At 39.5% G+C, this 22496-nt stretch overlaps 1 protein-coding gene across 3 annotated transcripts in view; it reads right to left on the bottom strand.

Annotated features, from left to right (window-relative positions):
* Positions 1 to 22496, bottom strand: part of DLG5 (discs large MAGUK scaffold protein 5) — a 108709-nt gene that overhangs the window by 32768 nt on the left and 53445 nt on the right. For all 3 annotated transcript variants that reach the window (XM_040606257.1, XM_040606258.1, XM_040606259.1), the window contains exons 4-11: positions 18021 to 18164; positions 15162 to 15345; positions 11402 to 11661; positions 7325 to 7637; positions 3175 to 3405; positions 1596 to 1780; positions 826 to 951; positions 233 to 365 (exon numbers count right to left, since the gene is read on the bottom strand). In XM_040606257.1, coding sequence (XP_040462191.1) covers positions 233 to 365; positions 826 to 951; positions 1596 to 1780; positions 3175 to 3405; positions 7325 to 7637; positions 11402 to 11661; positions 15162 to 15345; positions 18021 to 18164 — 1576 coding nt within the window. The remainder of the gene's footprint in view (positions 1 to 232; positions 366 to 825; positions 952 to 1595; positions 1781 to 3174; positions 3406 to 7324; positions 7638 to 11401; positions 11662 to 15161; positions 15346 to 18020; positions 18165 to 22496) is intronic.

Here is a 22496-nt window from a genome sequence, read left to right as displayed (position 1 = left end):
TAATTCATACGAAGAAAAATGCAAAGCTTGTGTGTAACAGCTTGGTTTTGCCAACTACTTTCTTCTAGACGTCACCGCATTTGCTCTGTGTGTGTGTGTGTGGCTCCTCACACAACAAAAAGAAAAAATAAAAAAGACTTATTTTTAATCGTACCTATCAAGATCAAGATGATGTAATTGACTTCAAAGCTGTCCAATATGCAAGACAATGCAGTTTGTGTTTTTGACTTACTCTGTCTTTTTCAAATTCCACCACTTCTGTTTCCCATTCCAGAGAATCTGTGTCTATGGCTGAGTCATGGGAACTATGGGCCATCAGCTGACGGAATCTGGCCTCTTTCTCCAACTGATTCTCCATCTTCTCCCTAGGCAAAGAAAATAATTACTTATGAACACAGACAACCCTTCTAAATAAACTAATACATAATGTCATCATCCTGAGACAGCTTGTATTTTGTTTGCTAAATCAAAAACCCAAGCTGTGCCAAAAATTTGCCACATGCTTCCAACTTTCCAGTATTCTTGGGCTGCTATCAAACTGACTTTCATTTTCTACGTGTTGTTCTAACAGAGTCTTACACTTTTTGCAGTATTTTTACGACTCATCTCATCAATAAGATAAAAAGGTTAAGACAGTAAGGCTTAGAATCCTGCCCATCACAATAATTCCCACCAGAACTGAAAACACAGGCAGTGGTCCCACACAGTATCATGAATACCTCCTGTCACCAGCTATAACAGTGTATTTTTCACCTGCAAACACAGCTAACAAATCAACGTTTTTATCACAAACTTCCATGCAGTTTGATCATTTCTCTAACATACTTCAGTTCCTTCAGTTCACGAACCGCGTCGTTTTTCTGCTTTCTCATGTCATCCAGATTGCGAAGAGCTTCAGCTAAGTCGCTCACAGCCCGGTCTCTCTCTCTCCGTAAGTTGTCACACAAAGTCCTTCAAAAGCAAGCAAGTTTCAATGTAGTTACTTCAAATCTTATCAAAGTAACAGACTAGTTTTACCACATTGTACAGTTCATGAAAAATTTAAAAAAGCGGTTTCAAAAGATCTCTCTAAAAAAATGTATCTATAAAGGAAGAAAAAAATTACATATGCTCTTAAGGGAAAGCTTGTCAAGATAGCAGAAAGTTTCTTCATCCCTTTGAAAAATCTATTCCTACTTTAAACTAGCAGAAAAAAAAAAATTAGTAAAGTATCTTCCCTTAGTTCCTTACTTATGTTTAATAGCAAATACATTGGCTACTTTTTGCGAAATGTCCCTGCAGGTAAAGAATTATTCGCAGGACTACAGCTCTAGCAGGATTAGGTATACTGTGCCTAAAAGAATGCATAATATGTTGTTCCTACATAGCAGCACTGTTAGGCTCTACGGTATTTATTAGAGATATGTTATGGGTACGAAAGCACAGACAAAGCAAAAAAATTTGTAAGGTACCCTCAACGTTTACAAAAATCGCCGTGTGACAGCTAATACAGAAGCTGAAGAAAGCGCTAGCAAAATCCAGCAAGTCCTAGAATTGCATCAACTGCACGCAAGGCATTACAAAAAGCACTCATGTACCATCCAGCATTCGTTTACCGTATACTTTCCCTTTCCGCAACAATTTTATCCCGCTCTTGAAAGGCCCAATCTCTCCTACACTTGGCTACTTCTGCTTCCTGGACAGCTTCCTTGAGTTCTTGTGACATTGCCTCATATTGTTTCCGAAGCATTTCAATTTCTTTGTTTGCTCTTTCTATGTCTAGTGTAGCAGAATCTTGTATCTAGGCATAAAGAACAGAGAGGTAAGTATTTCAGGCACAATTAATCATATCATTATGATTAATACTCTTCAAAGGCTCTTTTTTTCCCTCTAAATGAGTTATAATTATATTCAAAAATGAAGACAGCACTGAACCCTAAACCCCAGGTTTACCTTCTCACTTCAACATTAAAAAGGAAGGATTGCAATAAATAAGACCAAAGGCTATGGAGAGTCATGTCTGGCCTTTTGATTGTCTCTTACATTTCCAAGGAACCCTTTGTTTGTCTTCCAGCCCACTGGCAGGAAAGAGACAATCAGAAAACGCACTCAGTCCAACAAACAGACATTTATATTTGAAATGTCAATTCTGATGTGGAATCCACCAAAGGTGAGCACCTGATCAGGTCCATGGCTCAGTCACAGCAAAGTTCACCCAAACTGACTGAGCTTCCTCGAAAAAAGCGCAAGGTTCCAGAATCCCACTGGTTTGGCCATAAAGAACCAAACATAATGAAAGATTTATTCCCAGTACAACTGAAAACAGTTTAATTGCTTCCCCACACACTCTTTCGGGATTGGCAAATCAGTATGGCAGGCAGAACTAAAAATTTTTTTTTACTGGTAGAAGGTCGGTATTGAATGAAAAGAGAACACAAGTTTAATGAAAACAACCCAAAATACCTAGTTTAATACTAAATAATTTCATATCCCTTAGTTATTCCATGAGCATAAAAGCCGTGGTACTATGCATTTTCATACTATGTTATATGTAAGCGTTTACAGTTGCATGTGGGTTGATGTTTAGTGTCGCACACAAGAGCGCCGGTAATTGTGCAGAATTATAAGAACGTTACTACCCACCCGGACAGAAACTGTCAGAATAGCACGTTTATACTAAGAAAGTCCTCTGATTAGAAAATTTACAATCACTCTTCAATTAACTTCCTTTATGAAATATCAGCAACAGCTAACACCCTGAGCAGGTCAGAGGCATGAAGAGCACGTTACAGATGACAAGCAGCCTACCTACCAGTAGGCAGTGAGCTGCCTTGCCGCCTGCTAGATCATAGTATTTCATTTGCCATTCAATTTTACAAATTTAACTTAATACGTTAAAAAATTTACAAATTTAAATATGTTAAAAAATTTACAAATTTAACTTAATACGTTAAAAAAAAAGAAACTTAATATGAAGCATGATGGTATTTCATTCAAACATGAAGTTTTGTCACTGTGTCTTGAGAAGAGCGTATGTGCACTTACAGTAGGTATTTTACAGTGACCCAGGACAAGGGGGAAGACACCCCATGTGCCCAGACCTTTCACTAAATTTCTTGAAAATTACTGACCCGTTGAAGCTAAGGGAAAAAAAAAAACAAAACCAAAAAAGGCATCTGTGAACACTTGCAATACCTGACGGGCTTGATAATATTCCCTTAGTAGATGGTCTCTCTGGATGATAGCTTCTGTTCTCTCTTTCCTGGCAACATCTCTTTCTTCCTTCACTGTCTCTATATCCTTGCAAGCTTGGTCAAGCTCCTTCTGGGCCTCAGCTTTGTCCTTCACTTCATGACAGTATTTTTCCAGCAACTCGTTCCTCTCACAAATTGCTCGATCTCTTTCCACTAGAGCCGAGTTTAGCTCCTAAAACAAGATCCATTATTTGCAGTAGGTTAAGTACAGCAGGAGATAAGTTCATCTTTCCAACTGGATACACACTGACATCTTAAAAGCCTAGAGAGTTTACCACTAATGTTCTGAAAGACGGGAGCAGAACAGGGCTGTGCTCACGTTACATACAAGTACTAGCAAAGAATATTAAATGTGGTATTAAAGATATCACACCATCACATTAGCACAGTGCTATGTCAAAAGTAAGCAAGAATCTGGGAGCACTCACAGTTTTGAGGAACCTAAATGAGGGAAGGTTATTAACCAGTCAGACTCGGGTTTTTTAGAAAAAGGCTTTAAATATGGCAAAGGGAAAGAATATATTGCAAATGTTTTTAAGCAACTGTCTCGATTTTATAAAACTGAAATTATTTAGACAACCCAGCTATATAAGTATCTTTCTCATAAGTTTTAAAGGGACATTAAAGTCATATGCTGGTAAGATTCCAGTGTGCCAACTACAGAATGTTCAAAAATAAAACTACAGTATGCCATAAAGCAGAATGACAGTACATCTTATTAAATGTGGAATTCAACTGCACTGTAATACAACAGATGAAGCAAAGGTAGCTCTAATGTACAATCTGCCCATTTAAAATAGTTTAAATTAGACTTCCCATTGCAAGAATGAGGCATTGAAACAGTCGAATCTCATGCCACTAAATTTTTAGAGGGTCCAGCTCTCTAGAAGCATTCGGCCAAGGGCTACAAAGAAGTCTTTCTGCATATTGGCACTCCTAGCTGGAAACTACTGATGTTTTGACCTCAGAAAGATTATCAGAGACAGCTGACACCTCAAAAGCAAAACAAGGAAAGGCTCCAAATACTGAAGGATAAAAAGAGAGCGTGTCATAAACCGACTTTCATTCTATTTTCCTCTACAGTTTGCAAGAAATAAGATTCAGTATTTACAGCACAGATGACAATTGCATTTTGCTGTTCTACCATAATTGTTTTTGAGATACGGCATCTAATTAAGGCTAGTCAGGCTGTTAAAACAGTTCTGCGATGATATTAAGAGTTATTTTTGCTGTAGAGTTAACAGACAAGCACTAGAATTAACGACTCACTCTGTGAACTTTAAACAGACCAGTGAATGTCAATTACCAGAGCACTCAAGTTTTTTCAACAGCAATAAGAGCCTCCGTTGCTCAGTACCGCCGAAGAGAGAAATCTCTGACCCATCTGGTGGTGCAGACAAGTTTTAGTACTGGAAGCAACGTTTTGCACAGCTTAACTATAGTCTATATAAAATGTGCATTCAAGTATGTGTATAAAACTTACACAAAAATATTAAGTCTTTTCCCGCACACAGCTGAGATGAAAGTCATCAAGTATCAAGGCAGAGGGAAAGTTCTCCGCAAGCCCTTCATTAAACAAGAATTTACAGTACTTTAAGGCGATTGGAAAAAACACATATTGCCACAGTTTATTCCAGCATGCTCAATAAAAACTACCCGAAAAAGAGCAGCCATTGCCTCCAGTGGTCAGTAGTAAAATTTCACCTCTGTCTTTTTCCTGTGACATTTGCACAAAATCCCAACGTGACAGCACAGGGCAAGGTGCCATTTGGCATTGCCTAGGGCAGCTTCTGTTTGGAACCAGCAGAGTGGTTTGGTTTGAAGAGTGATTCTGAATTTGTGAGCAATTCTTACGTTTGAAGGAAGTTCTCGCATATGAAACCAGTGCAATAAGGATAAAATGCGGGATAAAATACAACAGGTCTATTAAACAGAGGGGAAAGCTGACTACCACTGAGATGAAACACGACATTCTAAGTATTTGCTGGAGCAAAAGATTATGCCAAACAAAAACACCACTGGGGAAAGTAGAGGGGGAAATCCAGAATATCTAATCCCTAGCTTTGAGTGGCTGAACTCATGAGACCTTAATCCAAAACTGTCCATAGTGCAAAATCCTGAGATTTCTTCTACCATCGATAAATGCCAGACTGTTAGTACATTTTGGATGTAAATTAACCCATTATGTTTGGGCATGCGTGACCAATAAAGCTTAAATATCTAACTAGGACATCGGCTGACTGACCTCATTGGTAACTGCTCACCACATAATGCTTAAAAATCAATCTCTTCTCCATTTCAGTTGCTTTTGCACTTCTTTGGGACACAAAAGGTAGACTAGCAGACACAAGCTTTAGAGAAAAAAACCTACATTTAAAATTGCCGAAATGGATTCAGTGCTGTTTCAATCAGTCAGTGGGTGCTGCGTGATGGGGCACTTCAGGCTGCTATACATCACAAGGGAAAGCAAAGACCACTAAGGCCGAAGGCAAGCACCAGACCAACTACTCACTGACAGGACTAATGCCCATATGGGGACATCTTTCAGGAGACTGTTTCAAGTGAATCTATCACTTGATCAATAATTTTTTTCAACCTTTCAAACATCTGCCTTGCCAGAACTCAAAAATTCCTTACACATCGAATGCAGCTGCAGCGAGCCAGAACTGCGTGACACAGGAACGTACTGGCTTACAAGCAGAAGGGTTATAGCTACAGGAACAGAAAGCAAGCTCCCAGGACTGCTGGTTTACACCTTTTAGTACGTTATAGGAGCAGTGACTTCTGCTTTCTGGTGGGCCAGTTTAGGGGGGTGAAGAAAAATGCACATCTGTGCCCTGCCACCAGCTCGCTCACCAGTCCCAGGCTCTTTCTGGCTCTTGAACACCCCTTCAAATCATCTCGGTGGGAGGGAATACCCATGTATTTAACGTTTAGATTTCCTGCCCCTTAAAGCACTTTGGCAAATGACTAACCGTCCCAGAATTACCAATATACCAAAGTGGAGCAGAAGAGCTAATTGTGGCCATTTCCATCAGTATTCCTTACCAGCTACCCTGGTTCCACTGAAACCGGGGCAGGCATTTCTATTGGCTTAATGGCTTCGGTGAAGGTACAACAGGTACGAAACACGTATTAAAACTTCACTCACTGCAGAAGCTCAATTCCTTAACTGACAAATATACAGAGTTGAAACCTATGAATTCTTAAAACCAGAAGTTATTTTTAGAACGTCTGATGCCATATGTCACAATCCACACTATGCCCCTCAACAACAGTTTCATTCTAAAAAAGCTCCACACCTCAATTTTTTTCATAAAGGGCATTTTTTTCAGATGCAATGCTGTGAAAAAAAGTAAAATGAAATTCATAGGCAATGGAATACATTTGCTTGTATCTATTTCATGCTAAATTAAGGATTTGTAAACCAAAAGGTCAAGTGAATGCATGTCAGCTGAAATGAAACTGAGCAGCAAATTGTTTTTTGGAAATTTTAACAGCATCATTATAACATGATTGTGATATAAGCATTTTGAGAACATACGGCTGAAAAATACAGAGTTCTGGTTCCACACACTTCAAGGCATGCCTGAGTTCTAGCCAAAAATCTTCAAAACATCCTCTTTAACTTAAAGGCAGAAGGAGGGCAAATGAGTAAGTACATGCATGTCAGCACAGGCTCTGCATAAATATTTGAGACCACTTTATCATGTACCGTCTTAAGTCATAGGAGATAGTATCCAGTGGGTCCTGTAGAGGTTAGAAGTTAAAAATAATGAATATTTAGAGCTATATCGTTAAAGAGAGCATTACTTGAGAAGGCATAGAAGACTAATGCAGTAAAGGAAGGATTTATGATCAGCAGAAGAGGATTAAGTCAAGTGAATAGCAGATTTCAACTGATGGGTACTCTAGTCAAATATGGAAGCTTAATAAATCGATCGTAAAAAGGACTGCTACTGGAAAACATCAGCACAGAATTTCCTCTTTGCAGTGCACTCTGATTTTCCATTAATCAGTCAGACATTTCTAACCCTAGCATCAACGACGTATACTCATTTCCCTTCCCCATGGAAACAAGAGGTTAGTACCTGTCTTAAAGCTTCCATCTCTTCACTAGCCACTCGCTTCTCAGAAGAAGTGTTCTTCAGTTTGGACTCTGCAAGCTCCAGCTCTGTTTGAAGCTTATCTACCTCTTTGATTACTTGATCTCTCTCACTCATTATGAGGCGGTATTCATTGAAAACTGAATCCCTTTCTTCCTTGTATTTTTCTGCATCCTTTGCTGCTTTCAGCTGCATTGTTTTGAACCTTGTCACCTCCGACTGTAATCGCTCCATCTCTCTCTGCAACTCTTTGTTTTGTGCTGTGGTGTTGCTTAGTTCCTGCTGTACCGATTCAAATCTAAAACCAAGCAGAAATGCCAGTAAGATACTTGTTCCTCGTCTTCCTTTTTCATACAGTAAGGATTTGGCCGTGTCACCGAATGTACCCATTGGTAACCCACCACCACCGAGGACCACCTTAAGACAATGTACTCTCAGAGCTGCAAAATGAAAGTTAAGACTAATTATTGCTTCAGGAATATTCCTAAAGGCTGAGGAACATTAGAGACCCTCTTTAAGGCACTGAAACATAAAAATTGTTAGAAATAATTTAGAATTACTTTAAATATTAAAAGTAAATGTATAACAAATTCTTAAAAAGGAACGCAAACCACTGCCATTATTTAATAGCACAAGCTTAACTTTATTTACTGCGTTGAGCTCTGCTCATCTTGGAAGTGAATTCCTTCTCCCAGTACATACTTTCAGGCATGTGGAGAGAAGGGAAACAAAAGTAGAAACTGGAAAAAAACCGAACAACTTCCACATGCCGAAATATGCCACAAGGCTGGTAATGGATAGAAGAGAAAAAAGTGATTTTACAGTAAAAATGCAGACAGTGGAACTGAAAACAGGTAATTCAAACATTACGGTTTGTTTCCATCGGTACGTCATTCAGTGAATCTGAAATGCAAAATCTCTTAAAATTTTACAATATAACTTTTGACGGTTAACACAGATGAAGACATATATATTTCATCACTATAACCTACTGAAGTACGGCTCAACCAAAAAAAAGGGCCTAACAAGTTTTATTTCATTTATAAGTAGTAACTTTTGTGTTTATATTGACAAACTATTCTTAAAAGCAGGAATACAATTCCGCACACAAGTTCACAATTAGGTTTGAAAAGAAACCTCTCCTGAGAGCAGTGTTTTACCACAACCGGACACCAAGATTTTCTTGCATGTTTCTTGCAGCACTCACAGGTAAATGCCACTGATGCAAACACTGGACCTACCGTGGTGGACCTTTAGAGTTATCCAAATTTCAGATGCCCATAAACCCCTGGCAGACTGTTCTCTTTCACACACACCCCCTCCCAGTTAAAAAGTGCAGTTTCTCATCTAATCCAGCACATTGCTTGACCTTTCCCAACAGAAAGCTGTAAACCCTACTTCAAATATTCCCTTGAAAGCCTCAGTGTATTCAAAGCATTGCCATAGCTTTACTGAGGCAGCTGCCAGTAATTTCAAAACCATCACCCTGCTCCTTTCAGGAAATTCTTCAGTTTAAGAGATCACCAGCCTGGCATTACAGAAGACCTAAGCTATTACAGGCTGGATTTCTTCTTTCTTTTCCTAAGTGTGAGCGTGCAGGTAAGAAGAATGTATAGCGACAGGAGAATAAACAAGGATGTATCAGAAAATCTAAGAGACTATGCCAAACAACCTTATCGCCATGTGAGAACCCCCAGTACATTTGAAAACTGTTTGGGTGTCAAAGCAAGGACAAAAGTGGGAAGACACAGGGGAGAGGGAAGGAGAAAAGAGGTAAGGCAATGCTTGACAAGCAAATAAAGTATCAGTAAGGAAGAAAAACAAGAGAAAAAACCCCAACAACAACAAATAAACACACCCCAAAACAAACCAATTAACCAAGAAACCCACACGACACCAAAACAACCAAAGCACAAGCAGCGTACTAGCCTGGGGAAGTGGCCAGAGGGAGGAAAAAAAGTTTCTGCCACAGGTGACAGTTCATATTAAATAGTGATAATTGAGGAAACCTGAAAGCAAAGTTCCAGCTGACACACCTTGGTCCTCAGGAGGCCATACAGGCAGCTGGGTCACATTTTCACTCGTAACAACAGTTGTGAACAGGATGCAAGTGGCAGGCTTGGATGGGTCGGTAGCAGAAAGCACAGGTTTATAACAAGCAACCAATACTGAAAAGAACCCGCACCAGGACTCCCCGCTTTGTCTTCAGTGCAACTGCAAATGATGGGCAGATCCGTCCGCGTGCCATAGCCCACATTCAAAACGCAGACACACGCATGCAAGGTAAGGTTTAGCACACAGAATTAGGGAGCCGCTGTAGCTAATTTCCAATCTGCAAACTATTCACCAACTAAATCATCATGGCAGCATTCATACACTGTGTATTACTGTGACAACATAGATAATGGTATTTTAGATAGATAGATAAAAGAAAACAGATTGAACACTTCTGATATTTTTTGAGGCCAAAGTTTAATTCAAAAAGACCCCTGCACCATCACTGGAGTCTCACTCTTCCTGCTCTCTTTAAAACCTATTTTGACTGTATTTACACTTGGTATTAACTAAAAATAGTAGTGCTGACATTTATGACCCACTCATCCTCAAACTACAAGTTTGTTAAGTCTTATACTCTGAAAAGTATACACATCTGAAATGGATTTTAAAATTTTTCATCAGTCAACCAGAGAAATATGGTTCGGGTTATGGACAAAGGATATAAACATAAGACAAAAAAAGGTTTCTATAAGTACAAACAAGTAAAAACAAGAAGTCCAGACCCAAAGCCAACTGAATAAAATGCAAGAATTCCTGAAGCTCAATTATATTACTTCAGTTGAATCACTGGTTCACGGGAACATGAATATCTTTCATCAAATGCTTAATACCAACCTCTGCTCTGTCTCAAACCACGCCTTTCTCCCAAGAAGGAGACTTAGATTACCAAGCCTTAATATAAATAAGTTGAGCTTCTGCATGTATCAGCATGGTCGCAGGGTTTCTTGTAGCATATGTCAGGCTTTCCCTCGCTTCCAAGAATCAACAGCAGTTTAAATGACAGAACTTGTTATCTTATTACTCATTCTCCTATGACTTTATTAGATGTTTCACAACTACGTACATGTTATTCTTGTGTACATTACCATCTAGGCTCAGCCTCACCTTTTTGAAATACTAGAAGTCTATGAACATGGAAAAAAACATGTTTTGGCTTTGGTCTGTGGGAGTTGTGTATTATCCCTAACTTGTGTCAGTGAAAACATTCTCAACACACCCACAGATGTTCTTTGGAGTCCTTATGTATATTAGCATTCCTCCTACCCCACATGGGTAACTGTGTAGGCTTAATTATCAAGGGGGAGCAGAGAGAGGTTCAGCGTCATGTGACATGGCATCTGTGCCCTTTTGCTTTGGCACTTTTGCTGCTCGGAGCAGCAGCGCCTTCTCAGCGAGGCAAGGCTCCCAGAGGTCTGCATCCAGCAAACTGCTGCCAACTCAAAGCTCTGTCTTGGGAGTCCCACACAGTCTGCAATATCGTGAAAAGTTAACTTATGCTTGAGAGCATCTTCATTTGCTAAATACCTCTCAGAAATTATATCCTCTTACTGACTTAGTTTTTATGTCTAACTAAAGATAAATATGTTGATGGGCTCACCATTGAGGAGTTTGTTGGGAACACTGTCTGTGGTTTAACAAAACTTTGGTTGTATTCGACTCCTACGTCTACAACTAAGAATAAACACAGCTTGAAAGGCAAAATATCCCTTTCTCACATGAGCCAGACACTGGTTAAATTCCTCATATAATTCCAAAAGCCCAGCTGGGAAATCCTTTTCTCAAAAGCAGCACTGTTTCTCCAAATAACCATCCCCATTGCACCTTCTAGAACCTTCCAGAAAACCTTATATAGAAACATACACTTACTCATCACACCAAGATAACATACACCAGAGAAAAATTTTAGGGGGAAAAAAAAAAAAAAAAGAAAAAAAAAAAAGATGCGACATTAGAATTGTTACTGCCTTCACAGAACACCTCAAAGGTATCAAAACCTGATTATACCTTCTAAGAGAGGACGAATATTGCTGCTGGAAATGTATTGCTGTGTCCCTTTGCTTCATTAACATGTCAATTTGTTTCTGAAGACGTCTGTTCTCCTCCTCAGCCTGTTCTAGGCGGCTCAGATCAGTATTGTGACTTGCGATCTTCTCATTGTACCGTTTCCTTAGGGCATCGTAATCCTTCTTCACACCCTCTAGCTTGTCCATTGCTGTATCGTAAAGTTTATTTAATATCTCTGAGGATCCATTTTGCTTCATAACCTATAAAAAATGCCAGAAACTGAATTAATAAACTCAGTTTCTAAACTAGCCCAATTAATCTGTTTTAAAATATATATTTAAGAAACAGTGTAAGGACAAAAATACAGTAACTCATTTTAATAACAATTCCTTTTAATGAAACACTGAGCCTCCTCTAAGCATTACTACATCTGCTTAATGGTAACTGGTCAAAAAACATGCTTTCTCACAACTTAGAGTTCACAAGGTCATGAAAATCTCTAATGGTTATTGCTACCACCAGTTATCAAACCTCACGTTGTTTTCAAAGGACTTGGCAGTTCTAGCAAGAGGTAATCACTGATGACCAAGACGAGAGCAGTAATTTCGGAAATGACCACGAGGTGGCATTCATGCCAGGTTGCCTGGATCCTCCAGGAACAAATTAAATAATGTAAAACTTCAAGAGGAGAAAATCTACCCTAAACATGTTATACACACAGGCATGTATTTTAATATTAATACAGTATTCCTTCTGAAAACTACCCGCAGGCTTCTGTTTCAAAATCTATCCATAAAATATGAACAGAAAAAGAAAAATCCACTTAAACATGAATAAAGTCTGACCTGAATCTTAGTTTCAAATTAATTTCCATCGACATAAGAATCTTGTTGTAAATAGCAACGCTGATGATGAATGACCAGCAACAACAACAGAAAGCCTCTAATGAGCTTCAGCAAATCTAGTCCTTCGTCCTTCTCAAAAGGGAAAAAAAAATGCCTGAAATGAGGCCTTACTTTTTCATTTTTTACCTTTTTTTTTAATGTTATTCTCATTTTTTCCCGTTTTTGTCTTTTAAATTGATAATTAGCCTTGATGGAGCAGTGGGAAGAAACAGCAGTGCTTTATATAGAGAGGTGCCAGGAGTTTATACAATCTGAACACCAACGTACAAAGGTACGTTCCTACCTATCTGGAAATAAAAAGTACTAAAAAATTAGAAGGAAAAGACAACAGAAAACACGAGCTTTGTAAGAAGCTGAAACCATACACAGAGCAGCTACCCTGTACGCACAGATCAGCTCGTCATCTTCTTTTGTGCCTTATATTCAGGGTAAGGACCAGTTCCTGAACATGGAACAACCTGGATGCCTATGGACCAAGGAGGAACCTACAGCCCAGAAGGAAAGGAGACAGAAGGAGCCTGCCTGCTCCTTGCCCACCACTCACTGCCCATAGGCGGCAGATGATAACCATCACTGTCGGGGAACCACTCCTCCACAGGGGGGCAAGGTAAGAGAGAGAAAGTTCTTCAGCCTGACACCAGTCTCTTGACTAACCAAGAGATGGAAAAGCAGCAAGTTCCTGTTCATACAGCGGTCCTGGTACAAGGCTGCAGTGCGGGGAGCCTGGCACGGCTGTTTCGGTACACCCCCTGCCCGCAGCGGATGCGGCAGCACTCCCCGCACAGGGCTGGACCCACCAGCATGCCGCAGTGAACCATTTCAGATAAGCTAAACGTGACAAAAGGTAGGCACACGTACAGTGCAAATACGTGATGATTTAAACCCATCAAAAGAGCCATTTTCCTGAAGACTACTTCCCGAAGTATTTTGAGAACAGGTTTGAGAACCAAGTAGTTGAGAATCCAAACAGAAAGAAACCACTTCTGAGGTCTACAGTGCATCTGGAATGTCTTTTTGCTGAAAACACACCAAAAAAGTAAAGGACAAATATACTAGAAATTGGATGGAATTCGGCGTAAGCTTGCTAAAAGAGATTTGACAGAGGAAGCCAGCAAGGCCGTGAAGAGGAAACGATGTAGCAAGGGAGATCTCCCAGTCTAAGTCCAGTCTGAGAAAAAGTCACTAGCCCCAGCCGGACCAAGAGAGACAGCCCTGGTGACAGGACACCTCACACGCAAGCAGCAGGAACTTCAGCTGATCGGCTGCTACACAGCAAATCCATGACAATCTCACATGAAGAGTAACCTGATCAAAAGCTTTTGCTCTCTGAGGCCGCCAAGATGTTGGGTTTTGCTACACGTGATGACAAAACAACGTGTCAGAGAGATCAACACAGAGTCAGACTAATTCAGATGAGAAATGACACAGACCAGATAAGACTCTTGGTGCCCTTTCAAGACACCATGATTCACCCTGACATGCTGAGAAATGGAGTTACACAACTTTCTCACTGAGAGTCATGGACACAGTTTTCTTCAAAGGCTTAAATATGATGTTGATGCAAGACTGAATGTCTTTTAATAAATACTGACATTGATACTTCAGCTTCCTCCTGTGCTGCCAGATAATTTCAAACTTCAGGACAGAATCTCAAAATACAATAGCCTTCTCCTGGAGGTTTTACAACCCTGCTTTGCAGGCTGGGAAACAGAGGCACAGGACAAGGAAGCCTTATGCCCAGGTTTACAGAGCAAACCATTGCAGCTGTCTTCTGAACTAAGCCACCAAACCATTTCACAGCAGAAATCTCGAGACAACATTAAAGGGAGGGATCAAAAGGAAATACAAATCTCTGCTCTTCGTCGCACTAGCCCTCACACACCTCCTGAAGCGCCATTCAGCACCTCCAACGTGCTGCTTTGACCTTTACCCCTCCGACCAAGCAAATAATTATTCTGGTTTACAGAGGTTTTACTTCTGAAGCCTAACGTTGGACTTGCAAGTTTGCCCTGTGATTCAGCCTACACACAGCTAACCGAGATAACTTGGTTTAACCATGCCACATGTCACTGTTACTATTCTAAGAGATCAGACTTTTCCGTAGGTAAGCCGCAGACCTGATACAACCAGTTGCTCCTTACTATTACTTTTACTTTTTCTTCTTCAGAATGTGTGAACAGTGTCGCCTGGAGACATACATACAGTTCTGAAATGCCCACCTCTTCCAGTCCTGAAAAGCTTGTCTTTTTTTTGTTTCAAGGCAAAAAATATTCATCAACCTGTTGTTCTAACTGAAGAGCACCTGCTAACCTAAATAAGCAGACTTAGCTTGATCTTTCCCCTAACCTTTAGTGTCACTAGAATAATAAAACAAACCAAACGCACCCCCCCAAACCCATCTGTATCACTCATTTTTTTATTGTTATTCTTTCCAAAAAACAAACGTAGCATGCAAGTATAAATTTAGCCCTATCCTATAAAATGCCCTAGGAAAATAGTCATCTTTTTAATCACTTTGCAACTTCAAGTGAGGTTTTTGACACCTTCCCATCCACTTAAAAAAATATCATGCATATACAATCTTCCTTATATGCACTTTTTTCATCTCTGCATCAAAATTTCTTCGTACCACCTAATATTCTTTATCTCTTGTTCTTTTTTCCAGCTAGGGACAGAAAATCATTTAGCATCCAAGATGTCATTTTCTCCCCTAGTGCTGTGAAACCTAAGGCACATGTTTTAGCATCAGTAAGACATAAAAGGCAGCAACCCTGCACATTCAGTTTTCTTGACTTCTTCATCAAAGGGACAATTCATGATTTCTTCTAGCACAGGTATTACAAACTGTAGCTTACCTGCTGCTGCTGGCTGCGCAGGTCCGTTATCTCTTTCTGATCTTCATCGTGAAGCCTCTTCATTTCCTCACACGACTGCTGGAGGTGATTATGTTCTCGCACCAACTGTGTGTTTTTCCTCTTCAAGGTATCCATGTCCTCCTTCAGCTGTGACTGGTCACTCAGCAGCCGACTGTGCAACGTGCTGTCATGACACGCAAAAAAAATAATAAGTAAAAATACTCTTAGAGGCCAACTTGCCAGGATGAAGTCCTGTGCTAACCCATTGCAAGCATGGGTTTCCTACCAAGAAAGTTGACCAAACTGACTCAATTCTGCACATTCAGGTATTCCAAGCACCAGGAAAATAAACAAATAAATCAATCAGAAACTAACAGCAACACAAGTATGAAAATACACAGAAGTACACAGTACTCTTACACCACATCAGAAGAGATGATGGATTTATGCCACCCCCCAGTGTCATTTCATTGCCATTTAAAAAAAAAAAACAACAAACAAACAAAACCAGACAAGAAGAAACGGTGTAATGCATAAGATGATCATGGAGATAACAAGAATTATCCCACTAATCACCTTCATTTTCTCTTGGGCCCCTCAGCCAAGCAGCAGCTAACCAAAATACAGATGAAAACTACAAAAATCTCTTGTATCTATTGTTTCAAAACCAAACAACCTCCTGCCCAAACATAAAAAAACCCAAACCAACAAAAACTCACTATGTATATTTCAACAACATTCCACACATCAAAAACTATCAAAGTTACTCCAAACTTCACTATGCAAGGCAGAATTATTGAAAGAAATACACTCTCACTTAAAATTAAACTGAAAGCCACATGAGGAGGCCACCATTCAGATTATATTTCAAGGTAGCAGTCCAAAATTAGACCAGACCACTGCTGAAAAAAAGCAGAAAAATCAACTGAATGTATTTTACTACTGCAGATCAAATAAAAAGTGACATTTGAATACTGATAAGTATTGCTGTTGTTGAAACAGTGATTCAAACCGCACTCTGACACCTGCTCGTACAATGTTTAAAGTCCATATTTATTAAAAACCCAAACAAAACAAACCCACATAACACACAATGAACTGAACCAATTTAAAGTACTTTGTATTCCTTCCTCATGAAGTGAAGCACCAACATTTCCTGCACAGAATGACTGAAAGTATTAAAACCAGTTTCCTTAAAATTAGAACAGCCTACTAAAATAACAATAAAAAAAGCCATTAATAAATTATATTCATACAATTAAACACACAATCTTTACATGCAGGTTATTAATCTGCTGTTATTCAGATTTTGTTGGAAATCATAAATTCTTCAGAATGGTAACTTTTAAAAAAACAACCAACCAAAAATGCGGTTTTAAGAATTACTGCAGGAGAAAACAACATTTGAATAGTGTCTTCTACCCAGTTCCTTTCTTCACCCTGAGAATTACTCAGAATGAACAGGAATTGCATACATAGATTTCAACATGTGTTGTCACGTTTTGGACACCTAAACTCCAACAGTGAGTTTCAGCCTCCCAGAAGTTTTAAGCAGAAAAAGGAATTATTCAAATCCAATTAAGTTCGTTCTTATAATAAAAAGAGTTACCTCTGAATCCATTCAACTTTGCTATACTTTCTTCTGACAAGATAATCTTAGTCTGTAGTAAGTGCAAATGCAAAAGCTTATACTTGTATCTATGCATGATTTTGCCAAAGCCAAAATTGTTGGTCTCTGAGGAATATGCCTGTATTCTTGGTATACTTGAGTATTTCAATCACTCACTGCATCTTGTAAAACTGAGTTTTTCTCCTGATAGGAGGAGGTAAATCCTTTTATCCTATCATGAAAATACTGAAATACATAAAATATAACACAGTATGTTCCAGGGACCACAGAACTTCTAAATACAGTGATCAAAACACTCATTTTTTTAGAATAAGGAATACAAAAGTTTCACATCAGCATTGGACAGACAGATAATTTAGCTCTGAGGAAAAAAAACCCCAAACCATCTACCATGTAGAAAACACTAACGCTTTGCACTAAAGTACTTGAAAATCCTCAAATGAAACTAAGAATAAATCTCGTTGTAAAGCTGCCACACAATTTGCCACATCTGTACCTGTCGTCAACCTTGAATTTTCAGGTTTTGGAAGAAGAACATAAGGAAACGATGCCTATCTTTAAAGGCTTGGCGAGGTGTGGGTGAAAGTGCTGGGTAAGAGCTACCACCCTCAATGAAAACAAATGCTGTCGTTAAATACCAGTCGTACTTTTTAGTGCAATAAACTTCAAACCAACCATTTATCTGCGTTTCTAGTTCTGAGCTGTGTTACTTTCAAGAGAAGAAAACATGTTGCTACTTGTACCAACAACTGCTGATAAACAGAAATGCATGCTAGAAATAGTCACCATTTGCACCCTATGTTATCATGTTTTCATAAATGCTTACAACTGGTCTAAGCCTATGTTAAAGCTTACAGAAATCAGCATAATGGCTATCACAACTGGTTAAAAAAAAAAGAAAGAAATGACATTTTCCCAAATTCTGTGCTGCTCTCCAGCCTGACAGCAAGGCTACTGGGCTGTAACTGCCATGCAGTAACTCAGCTTTCCTTGGCAGTGTCCCACCAAGACATCAGGGATTTCCATTCCAAATTCCTAAAAGTAAAACAAGCAATCCATGCTTTATAATTTCAAATAGGCCAGAAAAGTATGATGGAGGCAAACATTAATCTTGCCATTGAAGTGGAAAAAAGAGAATTAAAAAAATTATTTGATCACCATGTTCTACTCCTTTATGGTCTAGCACAGACTGGTAAACTCTTACCTTGTGCAGCTTTACTAATACTTACTGATAAAAATCTGCCTCTTTTGCTGCTTCTTCACATCTTTTCAGCGTCTTGGTGTGTTGATTCTGCAGAGACTGCAGGTCTGACATGGCCTTCATGCACTGAATCTTCAGCCTTTCATAATCATGGTTTGGTTTTGGACTAGGCCTAGCACGGAAAAAAGGATGTGCAGTCGATAAGCCACATTGGATTTCACGAGAGAATGAAACAACAATCCAATAAAAAATACTATCAGACAAAACTGCTGATACTTAGGTTATAACATGCTTTAATTTAAATACCGACCACTTCGCGTTAAGATGCAACTGGAAATAAAAATTCGCTGACTTTAACCTGTATGAGTTTTATGCTGAGACGTAACATCGGCTCCCCTGCACTACCGCATCCAAACTCCCAAACAAAAAGCCCAGAGCAGCGGGGAGAGTGGCGCTGAGAAGAAGGGCTGCACGGAGACCTGAGCTAGGAAAAGCTTCTCATCTAGGCAGCAGCTGGAGGACCCTGTCTATAGCTCCCTCGGAAAGTCAGAGTTAGGGCTGGGAGAAAGACTTCCAGCAGGACACCAAACACACACACCTGTGCCAGCAGAATTTGACCAGGCTGACTAATTGAGCATTGAATTCCAAATAATTTGACCAAGTCATTCTGCTGAATCACATATCTGATTGAGTGTTACCGTGTTCTTTGAAGCTACTAGAAACGAATGAGAAAACATGTCAGAATCTACCTCACAAGTTCTCTAAGACAACCTAAATTTTGTTGAAACGATTATTAGGAATCGCCAATACAATATAACCTCCAATTAGCAATATTCATGAAGTCAAACGAAGTGAAAGCCAAAGTCAATCAAGAGAAAATTTTTGACTGATTTTTTTTTTTTCAGTATATCAGCGTGATCACAAGAAGAGGAATTTTCTAAAATAATCTGCCTTGTCAAGCAATTGACCAACACACAAGAACGTGTGGTCCTTGCACATGATACTTCATTAGCAAAATCACAAATCATGCTAGAAACTAAATTAGCAGGCTTATGCCTTCTTGTTTTGAAACACTAAGCATCTAACAGTGACTCTCAATTGAACTGTTCCTCCTCTACATGGTCACAAAATTTTTGCACCATTGAATTTTCTAGTTTCAACATGAAGCTTCTGACAGCTGTCCCTCTTAGCATCTCCTGGGTCTGATATCACTTCACAGACAATGGAAAAAAAAACCCAAACCAGCAACAACAAAAATCACACAAAACCCCAAGTGCTTTCTAATTTCAGTCTGTTTATTCTCATAGCAGATTTGCTCCATTGCTGCACAACCCCCCCTTTCTCCCTCCCACCTCACTCCCTCCCAAATGGCTCTGCTGTAAGCGCAGCCTGAAAAGCCATCAGAATTCTCTTTGCTTCATACAAAACCAGCAACACGGACTGTGGAACTGAAATGCAGCTGGCAATTGAATCAAAATGAAAATGGTTTTGCACTACTGCAGTGGGGAGAGTTGTTAAAAAAAAAGTGCCAGCCACGTCTGATTCACAGACTTTTAGGGAGTCTGTGCATGATGTGAAGGCGCTTTTTAGCAACCCAGTTGCATCTGGGTTGCTGAGTATTAAGGCCTTCAACTGTAATTCTTCTTTTCCTCCCTTCTCCAGAGAAGTGCTCCTGGGGGAAAACAAAACCAAAGAAACCCCTTCCTTGACTGACAGACTTTAGCAACAACTGAAAGGCAAATTCATATAAAATAACCAAATATTCAAGTCACATCTACAGGGATATGTTTTAGTTGTTTGGGTTTTTTCCCCTTTAATTCACTGTTTAGGGATGCCAAAAGAAGTACTACATTATTCGTCCAGTGTTACGGACATACTACTGCAACTACTGCTGTGTTTTTCTTTTAAAATCCAGCCCTAGTTAGCGTAAATAAAACTCAATTTGAAATGCTCACACCCTTGACAGAATCACTGAAACCCCAAGTATTATTTTAAATTAGACTTTAGAGTGAAATTATTGAAAGTAGACACCATCTGTCCACCACAGTCATTAAAATGACGTTAATTGAAGAGCAGTTTAACTCTCAGCTGAAGCATTTAGCTTACCAAGACCCATTAACACATGTTCCTATTAAGCTTGCAATCATAATTTCCTATTTGTGCAAAATATTTCAGGGTATGATTTTTTTGTTAAAGAGTAACTATGAGGTCAGTGTCAGAACTACGGTGAGCCTACCTACACAAGGAGGAAGGATCAACCATGCCACCAGTCACATCCTGCTTGCTAGCTCATCTACACAAAATAAAAACCACCTGGGTAGTCAAGGCCATATGTTCACAGTGCTGTTCCAAGGCTTTATGTCTCAGCAAGAAAAACAGGGATACGCGCAAGAGGAATAATGGTCAGAAGTCAAAAATCAGAACTGTTGCAACAAAGCAGGCCGTGGAAATGCAGGTAGCGGCCAGGTCTTGTTTAAGGAAGACCATCACAGTTTTATTCTAAAATGCCTCACAAAATACAGATTTCAATGTATGAATATCAAATATTCAAGATATCAACATATTCAAAACATGATTTCAATAAAGGTGAGGTGTCAGTTCCTGTTTTGGAAGCATTGGTTCAAACGTTAATAACATTTAAAATGCCGGTATCCAAAGGTCCGGCTTTTTTTCTGATATTCACGTAATGACTCTAAAAAGCCTTTGTATTCCAGTGGAATTACCCTGAGCATAAATCAAGGCCACGGTGAGACAGACATTTACATGTATTTGATGCTGACATAAAAGCTAATGCCAACAGCGGATCCAACCTTGTGGGCGATGCCTACCCAACAACTTGGAAACGTTATCATTTACTGTTGCAATTCCACCACCACCAAATTACAGATTACGCATCAAACGGTCTCTTCTCAAAGGCGGTTTTCAGGGGGGTTACTTGTATTGCAGTCCTCTTCTAGTACTACCAAAGTATGAACAATAGCAAAGTGAAGCCTACAAAATGCACCTCGAGCACGCTAAATGATTTGCTCAGACCTTTGCTTCATCACCACAACACGTGCAGACACACAGCTACTGTCAAGTGACACAAGCACCGCATGAGCAATCCTACTCCTGTCCAGCAGGATGACACATATTTGTCTGATTCAGCACATCACAATCCACTTCTGTAGCTCCTCTTTCGCTGCTCTAGGCTTGAGCCAACACTTGCTTCAGAAAACAGCTCTGGGTTTTGCAACGGCCAGCCTTCACAGCCAGCGCAGCCCAGCCCATGAATGTGTTGCGAGCTGCAAGTGTTCTGAAGCACGCCATCGCGACGTGTCAAGATTTGCCTCCTCACCACCTGTGCGCGGTACAGCCACGGTTAAAGCACCCTGCACAGCCAAGAAAGCAAAAGCCCTTCCGGGGTAGGTAAAGTCACCATCTAAATAATGAATTTCCAGCTTCCACACTTCAGCCTAAGAGTTTGCCATGTCTGGGCTTTGACTCCTAAAGGCTGAAGGTCAGGTTTAAATGAGGAAAGAATACAAAACAAGGTGGGAAAAAGAGACATACCAGCAAGCTTTCAAAAGCCATAGATGTTTATGTGGATGGGAGAAGTAGTTGCTTTTATACTGAAGGAAAAAAAGTCAACTAATCATCTTCATTCATTTCCCACTCTTCAAATATTTAATCGTCTGGAAGGCAGCATCCTCCATCTAACAAGCAAACTGCCGAAGCACTACCCAAATACAATGATTATTTTGATGAGTTGTTCTTTAAGCTGTAAACATTTATATTTTCCACAACACAGAAACTCTACACTAGCAATAGAAAATTGATTTGACAGTTAATGAGAAAAAAATAGAGCAGTCCAGAGGACAGCTCATGAGAACTTTATTAATAGCACCCAGGATTATGGAGAACATTATTGTAAGCTATAAAATCCTCAATGCCTAAGCTCTAGTGACTTGAAATAAGAAATCCCTTTGTATAAATAAATAACTGGAAGCTATGCAAAAGATGTTGACATTTGATTGCCTTTTCCTCTCCCATCCCCACAATTCTTGGGGACCCTTAGACAGAGCAAAAAGCTCTTGAAGTAGCTCTCAAAACTCATGGGGGGAGGAAGAGGGCATTAAGATGAGTAGCTAAGGAGTGAATAAAATGCTCAGTTTCTCTCTATTTCAGGTCACTGGTTTAAATCTTGACCTTTTTCATAAGGACAAAAAGCTTAAATAACCACCTGACCATGTACAGACAGAGATGAAGAAGTAACAGATACAACAATAAAACACTGAAGGGAAGAGAAGCTATGCGTCATGGAAACACCTCCAAGAAAATCTGTTCTTTGCTTTTATTTCAGATTTAGTGACAGACAATTTCTTCCAAGGTTCAAAAAAATGTCTCTCACATCTGCTCACTGCAGGCAGAAAGTACCTGCTCACTGTGCCCAAAGTCACATCTATAAACATTAACAGATCCTTAACTTTATAAAATAAACCAGTTCTGTTTCCTGCCTGATAAA

The sequence above is a fragment of the Falco naumanni genome, chromosome 9, assembly GCF_017639655.2.
Source record: "Falco naumanni isolate bFalNau1 chromosome 9, bFalNau1.pat, whole genome shotgun sequence".
NCBI classification, from domain to species: Eukaryota; Metazoa; Chordata; class Aves; order Falconiformes; family Falconidae; genus Falco; species Falco naumanni.
The sequence above is the reverse complement of the archived record's forward strand: the minus strand, read 5'-3'. Positions and strand labels throughout refer to the sequence as shown.